Below are 8062 nucleotides of genomic sequence, written 5' to 3' on the forward strand. Positions count from 1 at the left end.
TATAGTATCAATCCCAAGGTCATGAACCAAACGGCCCAATCATATGGCCTCCTTGCAAGCCTCAGTGGTCACAACATACTCAGCCTTAGTGGTAGAAAGAGCCATATACTTATGAACCCTAGACATCCAAGAAACAGTATCTCTAGTATAGGTAAAGACATAACCAGAAGTGGACTTCCTACTATCTGCATGTCCTGCATAACCGGAGTTTGTGTAGCCCACAACTCCTGTATCATGGCTGCCATAGCAAATACACACATATCTGTTGTGCCCTTCAGGTATTTCATGATATCCTTTACGGCATCCCAATGCTTTTTGCCAGGTGTAGCCATATAGCATGCCACAACACCAACTGCAAAGGTAATATCTGGATAAGTGGCTATCATGGCATACATCAAACTGCCCACGGCTGATGCATAAGGGATCTTGACCATCTCGGTCCTCTGCTCATCCATTTGTGGACAATCGGCATGTGAAACCTTCACATAAGAAGGTAATGGACAGCTAATAGGCTTTACGTCCTGTATGTGGAAATGCTCAAGGACTTTATGAATGTACTCCCTATGTGAGAGGTAGAGTAGTCCCTGATGCATGTCGCGCTTAATGTGCATACCAAGAATGTGAGAGGCCTGTTCCAAATCCTTTATCTCAAAGCTCTTCTTCAGTTGAGATTTAAGAGCATCTAGCTCATCATGAGCTTTCCTTGTTATCAATATATCATCCACATAAAGTACCAAAATAAGCAATGAGCCATCACGAGCTTTCTTCATGTAAAGACACGGATCCATAGCACTTCTACTGTAGCCAATACAAGAGTGCATTCTTGCTGTAGCCATTACAAGGGTAGAAACACTTTTATGAACATATACCTTTGCTTTTATGTTTCAATGATAGGTATTTCTTACACTTGAGGGATCTTAAGTTGATAGTGTAATTATTGGTGGATTGCCTTTATGTGTTGAAACATAAGCATGGTAGGTAATTAGATAACTAAAGATGATCCAAGGAGGGAAGTGAGAGGGAAAGATTCTCAATAGGTCAGGGTGGTCTTGGTTAGCCAAGAGCTTCTTCAAAATATGCTAGATATGAATTACATGTTGATCTAATTAGGGGATTAAATAAATAGAACCTTGACTTTGTATTATTTTAGGTGACAGGAGTGAGACTATGCCTCATGGGTAGAGGGCTTAACGTGCTGCACTCCCTCTCATTTCTCACTCTCTTTGAATCAAGGGTAACATGGGTCAGCTTCAGTTTGAGTGATCTAGCGTCAGCAGATGCTTGAGGACCGATGTTAGATGAACCAATAGGTGACCTTAGTCTAGCCAAGAATTTGGATTCAAGTTGATTCTTGTTCATTACAATGGGAACCTTCCATTGTAAAGCAGACTCGAGATGACGAACCTTGTGTTATTCTAAAGAGTACTAGGCATTGTCACTTGAATATCTCTTTATGGGCCACTCAAATTGTGTCACTAAGGGCTCCTCAACAAGATGATTTGGTTAATATGCAATGAAGGATGTTCATAATAACAACAACTTATTCTTTGTGTGAGTTGGATGGTATAAAGTTGAGGATACCTATTGTAGGGAAATAGATCAAGTTGTTCAAAAGAAGTCAGTTTAATGCTTATGAGGAAGAAGACTTAGTGACAAGTGCCACACAGGATATTAAAGAGGATGATGAAGATGACTTTATGGATGATGCGGAGGGCTTTGAACTTGTTGAAGATTACGTTTTGTCTTCTTTCTTCTTGAACTTTCTTATCCATATTCTCTGTAACTCTTCCCTCTAAATCCTTGCAATTAAGGCCTTCTGGAGGCAATGGAGTAACAACACATTTGAAGGAGCATTGCTTGAATCTTAGGGTCATCAAAATGAGCCTTCAAGTCTTGACTATAGCACGAAGGTAAGAATGTGAGCTCACTATACCTCATCATCAATCTATTGTTATTGGTCCGTGGAATTGAAGGAGGTCAAATGGATTGGTGTGAGAGATAGTGCAATAACTATGTGAGATGTAACTTGATCAAGGTGGTTAGAAGTTCTTGAACAATAAGAGTTTGTTGTGCACAAGCCCCCCTAGTAGCATACGATACATGATAATATATGCAAGCTTCCTTGGCCATATAACATGCTTGATATATTTGTGGCATAATGATTTGTCTATAGTAGTATTTATCAACTTAATATGAGGGTGTTAAATACAATTCATAGCTTTAAAAATTTACCATCTAATAATTCAAATACATGCTTATAATGTTGCAAGTACTAACAACACAACCATTGACAACTTGTTATATAATCAAGCATTATGAATTCACTAATCTATCATGTCCCTATGGATCACGACAGTACATTACATTGGTAGTTCTTACATGCGATTATTTGGCTAATGCACTCCAACTTTAACAAAAATGATGTGGTGTGTTAATATTGAAAGAAAAATATCTAAGGTTGAAAAAGGGCAGTAGAGTGGGGAGGGTAAGTAAAGTGTGAGTTTCCCTCCAGTACAATGTCAAATAGGCTATTTGGCTTGTCACATGATTGTGATGGTTCTTTGTTTTATGTGTCTTCTATTGCTCAATTGTTGTGTTCTACAAAAAGAAGAGAGCATGTAAGTGTGTGCGAGTGTTGCCCTTTTTGTCCTTGTTGTAAGTTTACTTGTTGCTTAATTGAATTTATAGTGGGATGACATGGTAAATGCTAGCCACAAAATGTACCTATCAAAATTGGTTAGGCAAGTTTATTCTTAGATGCAATAGGATTTTGTATAAATTGATTGTTTGGGCTTACATCAAGACTTGTAGATCAGCGATGCCCAAACCTCGGACAGGCAACTCAACATGGTCCCATTGCAATCTCCATCTTGGTGACTAGGCAAGTCAAGTCGAACCATAATCACATTTTTACATTATATGAGGTGCCTTCACCACTACATCTGAGAAGGGACCCTTGACCTTGGGTTAAATGTCACTACACTACCCTTGAGCGAGGAGGTCTTAAGAAGCAAAGTTTTTTCTTCGAGGCTTGCTATAAAATTTCGAACAAGAGGTAAGCTTTATTTAACCATAAGGTGAGGATGAGGTGGCTAGAAGCTCGGTGAAGAAAACCCTAAGGGGGCGGGGCCGACGTGGCTTGAGGGTGGGAAGCGGGGGGGACACGTAAGACGCCCACACCTCCATCGTCTTAGTAAGCCAGCCAGGCCTAAGAGTGCTCGTCTGTTTTGTCTTTGAGAGAGGGCCTGCTTGGATCGTTTTCGTGCGTTTGCGGGAAGAGATGCGGGTCCTTTTTTGTGTTCTCCCCTCTGCGCCTCTCTCTCTCTCTCTCTCTCTCTGTCTGTGTGCGCGCTGGCCTGTGTGTGTGATGAGTAAGCGTCCGAGGTGTGTTGTGCAGGTGGAAAGCGCTCACCTTGTTGGCAGATTCCTCCGATCATGACACAAAAGAGACACACACTCTCTCGTTCCCCTTCTCTCTCGCCCCCTCCTCTCGCTCCTTCAGCAGCCTCTAGCAGTTAAACTGCCCTGCCTCTCTCTCCCATTGTCTCTGTTTCTCTCTCTCCCTCTCGCGCATATAAAGCTGCCATGGCCGCCCCCCTGAGATTTCCTCGACGATCGTCTCCCTTCTTCTACCTCGATCCTCCCAATTTCCTCTGAGACGCGCTCGGATCCCTTCGAAAGCATCACTCCAAGGTAGGCCTTCCCCGTTATTCTGGAAAATTTGGTTTTCTGCCTTGGTCTGCGATCAGCATCATTTCCAAAATTGAGAGAGAGAGAGAGAGAGAGAGAGAGAGAGAGAGAGAGAGAGAGAGGGAAAGAGAGTAAATTCCCAAAATTGAGCTCGAGTTGATGGCGTACAGTGGCCGGAAGCTTTGCTCTTGGATCTCCTGCCTGCACACAGTTCGCTTCCGTCATTAGCTCCCCTCCTTATCATCCATGACACCTTGAACTCTATCAGGTCTCATGTCAGACATGGGCTCAGGAGAGATGGGGACTCCCACGAAGACTACAAAGACATCTACCCCTCAGGTACAACAGAAAACACTTCCAATCGTGGTATATGTGAGCATTCCTAATTGTATACTGTGTGATCATTCTCGATGCCTTGGTCCCATGTATGTTTCCCTCAGCCTTCAATTCGTACTTCTGTCTGGTTCTGTGTTTTTGGTCATTACTTGTGTGTTCAGTATCAAGGTGGTCCCAAGGTCCTGTAAGTCACATTTGCGGACATCTGTGCAGGAGCCGCCTCCAAGCACGACAGCAGCGATGCCTTACCCCGAGTGGGCGGCTGCCTTTCAGGTTTTGTTAAACATGCTGGAATACTTAGCGCTTACAGGACTTGCTCCTTCTCGAGTTTAACACAGGCATCATGTCCACTCGCTGGTGTGTGCAGGCATATTACGGCTCTGGGATGTCTCCTCTGCCACCCCCTGGCTACTTCCCATCTACAGTGGGCTCTGGTCCCCAGCCTCACCCTTACATGTGGGCTACACAGGTCAGAATTTTGATTAACTACTCAATTTGGAGGTTGATGCACAGAAGTGTTGTGAATGGCCAATATGTACATGTCTCACTGCTTGCTCTGTTGTTGGACAGCCTTTAATGCCTCCTTATGGGACACCACCTCCTTATGCGGCCATGTATCCTCATGGAGGAATTTATGCACATCCCTCCATACCGCCGGTGAGTGCTGTCGGCTATCATAAATAGTCACACACTAAGTGGACTTATTCCAAGGTTTATAACACGTTATTTGGGATCACTTGAGCAATGTCAGTTTTTGACTAAAAATGATGTATGTTACTTCTACTGGCAATGGACAGGGGACTCCTCATCCGTATGGCCCTTATGGTCTAGCTGCAGGCAATCCAACAGATTCTCAGGGGGTATGTGCTGTTACTTGGCCTTATGACTGCTGTAACCGGGATGTTTAAGAATCTTTCTGCTTTTCAGCAATGGAATGCTGACATCCCTCTGGCAGGCTGGCACTCCTGTGGGGACAGATGCAGAGGGGAAGTCTGCAGATGGAAAAGCTAAAAGGCATAGCAGGAAATCCAAAGAAAGTTTAGGGAGTCTTGGAATGCTCAGTAGCAAGGGAAGCGATCCAGGCAAAGGAAATTCTGGATCCATGAATGGGGGTCTTTCACACAGGTTGGTGTGTAACAAGTTGTGGGCCTGTTGTACTTTGGTTTGTAAGTGTTACATTGACGGCGGTCTTTGAACAAATCTATAAAGCAGTGCTGATAGTGGGAGTGAAGGCTCAACAGAAGGGAGTGAAGACGATTCTCAGAATGTGAGACCTTTTGTGAATGACATATTCTTATGATAGGTCTTGTCCTGCTCATGTATCTAAGTACGGTTCTCACAATTCAAATGGTGTGTCAGGGTTCACAGGGAGGGCACAAAGGAAGTTTTGATCAAGCCACATCAGAAGGTATTTTTGAGTTCAAATGGCCCACTTCTGAATGTATATTAGGCTGTACTCCAGGTTGAGGCCAGAGGTCTTTTTACATGGCTTACTTATAGCTGGTTACTGTCAAGACTGAATCCTCTTTCTCTGAGAATGACTTCCAGTCCTTGTGTCTGCAGCACCTTCTAATCAGTTGGTGAACCCAGGTACCTATGGTACCTCACAGGATCCGAATCATGGAACTGGAACTCATCCTGTAGCTGCCATGCCCATATCCATAGGTGGGAAGCAGGTTGTAGGTGCTGGACCATTGACCAATCTCAATATTGGTATGGATTATTGGTCTGGAGGAACACCAGGTGTATTGGCAGCTGGTCGTAGTAAACGTGGCTCGTCGAATGCAGCCACAAGTGCACTGGTTCCTTCTCCTAACATGCTGGGTCCTGGCAGAGAAGAAGTTTGGTTGCAGGTTCTCTCTTGTTCCCTGTTTATGTATTTTCTTAGCTTGCAAAATTGCAGACTTGAGCATGAATAAGCAGTGAGTCAGCTGAAGTGAGTCGGGCAATCAAAACCTTGGAAGATGACAAAATGTAAGTTGGAGATGTGACGTGTCCTCTTAAGGCCTGCTCCATGGATAGCAGGGCACAGGATTGTCGCCTTCTCTTCTGCTCCTTTGCTCTTTCTCTTCATTGGCACATTGGCAGGTGCAATAGAGATGGTCTTAGTGCCTTGCATGAATGCCTTTTATGCTGATTAGTAGCGTGTTCTCACTATTGTAGTGTCTACAGTATAATCACTCCTTTCCCTTATTGGCTGCACACAGAAAGAGTCCTTGTGTATTCTACATCAAGCTTTCTCACCTCTAATTGATGCCTATGTGCACTGGCAAGCCAATGGCTTTACTCTTTTGCACATTGCAGATGAGCAGCTCATGGAGGGTGAAAAATTTTAAGCCAGTGTATTCACACTTGATACATTCTTACTTGTGTCATTCCAACCACTTAGATTTTTTGCTTCATTTCCACAACCTAGAATGCTTGGTGTCCCTTCGCACAATCAACATAAAAATATGCTGAATTCATAGTACAGCTCTATGCTCTCTGCAGTTGCTACACCACACGTGCCACTCCTTATTTCCTCTTTTGTCTGCAGGATGAGCGAGAGTTAAAGCGTCAAAGGAGAAAGCAGTCCAACCGGGAATCTGCTAGGAGGTCTCGGCTGAGAAAACAGGTGATGATTACATTTGTCTTGTGATAGTTCGGGAGTGTGGTTCTGTGAATTTGATTGATACTATTGGATCTTGGGGATTATTCAACAGGCTGAATGTGAGGAGCTTGCAGCAAAAGTGGATAAACTTACTAAAGAGAATACAGCTCTACGAAGTGAACTTAGTCGCATACAAGAAGAGTGCAAAAAGCTTTCTGAGGAGAATAATTCTTTGCTGGTGAGTGTACAACCAGACTAGGTTAATTCTTGTGATTAAGAGGGGTTTTAGTTTCTGATATTGGCTTCCTATGTTTTAAGGATCAATTGCAAATTCCGAGGTCTGAAGGGCTGCATCATGGAGACTTGGAGCAGAACACTAGTCTTTCTAGATCTGATGTCTTGGAAGAAGGTATACATTTGGATAATGGGTCTCTTCAAAGAGATGCCAGAGATGCTAATGAGACTCTCAGCTTGACTGGAAGCTCAAATGTGGATTATGGAGGTGGGAATCTAGTCTCTTCAGGTTGATTCAAGTGTTCAACCTACAGATGAAGTTGTATAATTCTAGTTTAGACACCAAGGCAGTAAGTTGGCCCAAGGGCTTTGTAGTAAAAGAAAAACATTTCTTGCCCATGACACGCTAACCATTCCTTCTGTACACCGCTGATTCAACCTGGAAAGGTTGGGGCAACCAGATTGCCCCTTAACAAGTACATTTTGTGCTACATGACATTAACAGGCATCACACAAGATTTCTTCCTGGAGGAAGAAATTTTACTGTGAGAAGCATTGCCTGGTCAAAATGTGCTTGGCTTCAAAGGATAGGATAGTGAAACTGATTTACTTAGGAGGGTAGTTGTATACTAAAAGATAGACAAGCCAAGCATCGCTACAAAGCAAAAAAGTCAAATTTTTTTGCTTGGCTTTGATTTAACCTCACTTTAAGAGAAATTTTTGGATGAACACAAGATCCCTGGATGATGTTCTTGGTGTTGTTACATGTTTTTGGAAATTGCCACTTGGTTTAGATTGTATGGGCGGGCAATGGAGTTAGTAAAGGTCTCTGTAAGGTATATTTTTGGAGAGGTGGAGCGACCAGATCATTCATTTGAGTTGAGAAATTGCTTGTGTGCAATATGTGTGCATATATTTGTGTGTGTACACATATATATGTATATTTTGTGTGTGTGCGTGTGTGCGTGCATGTATATATGTACACACACACACACACACACACACACACGGATATGTATATGTAGATGAAGAATTGGGTAGGCAGTGTGCAGTTTTGCCTAAATCACACCATGCACAGACTGTTTCCACTGTACAGGATTGTTTCACACACTAGACATTATGGGTGCAGATAATAGCAATTGGCAGCAGTTAACACATAAGTTCAGTTAATGGCCTAAAAAAGAATGCAAAGACTCTTGAGGCCCCCATGTT

General features: G+C 43.1%; 1 protein-coding gene across 9 annotated transcripts; it reads left to right on the forward strand.

Moving 5' to 3' along the window:
- Positions 1-3217: 3217 nt before the first annotated feature.
- Positions 3218-7550, forward strand: LOC148020335 (bZIP transcription factor 1-A-like). Of its 9 annotated transcripts, none has more exons than XM_087700636.1 (13): positions 3218-3693; positions 3861-4029; positions 4240-4299; positions 4394-4495; positions 4597-4683; positions 4824-4886; positions 4982-5151; positions 5236-5293; positions 5386-5434; positions 5617-5879; positions 6563-6640; positions 6729-6854; positions 6935-7550. In XM_087700636.1, exons 2-13 carry the CDS (start codon positions 3964-3966, stop codon positions 7142-7144), a joined length of 1332 nt encoding a protein of 443 aa, XP_087556762.1. In that variant the 5' UTR covers positions 3218-3693; positions 3861-3963; the 3' UTR covers positions 7145-7550. The 9 variants fall into 9 exon arrangements, with proteins under 9 accessions (XP_087556762.1, XP_087556759.1, XP_087556764.1 ...); XM_087700633.1 differs by having other exon boundaries at positions 5395-5434; positions 5590-5879; XM_087700638.1 differs by having other exon boundaries at positions 5395-5434.
- Positions 7551-8062: the final 512 nt, after the last annotated feature.

The sequence above is a fragment of the Lygodium microphyllum genome, chromosome 19, assembly GCF_053477565.2.
Source record: "Lygodium microphyllum isolate KBCC chromosome 19, Lygodium_microphyllum_v1.1.10, whole genome shotgun sequence".
NCBI lineage: Eukaryota > Viridiplantae > Streptophyta > Polypodiopsida > Schizaeales > Lygodiaceae > Lygodium > Lygodium microphyllum.

Bases quoted from the DNA above. Each gene is read 5' to 3' on its own strand.
- LOC148020335 (XM_087700631.1), top strand. From the start codon at position 3,964: ATGTCAGACATGGGCTCAGGAGAGATGGGGACTCCCACGAAGACTACA. The intron at 4,300-4,393 runs GTTTTGTTAAAC...TGGTGTGTGCAG, and splicing joins AGTGGGCGGCTGCCTTTCAG to GCATATTACGGCTCTGGGAT. The intron at 5,294-5,385 runs GTGAGACCTTTT...ATGGTGTGTCAG, and splicing joins GTGAAGACGATTCTCAGAAT to GGTTCACAGGGAGGGCACAA.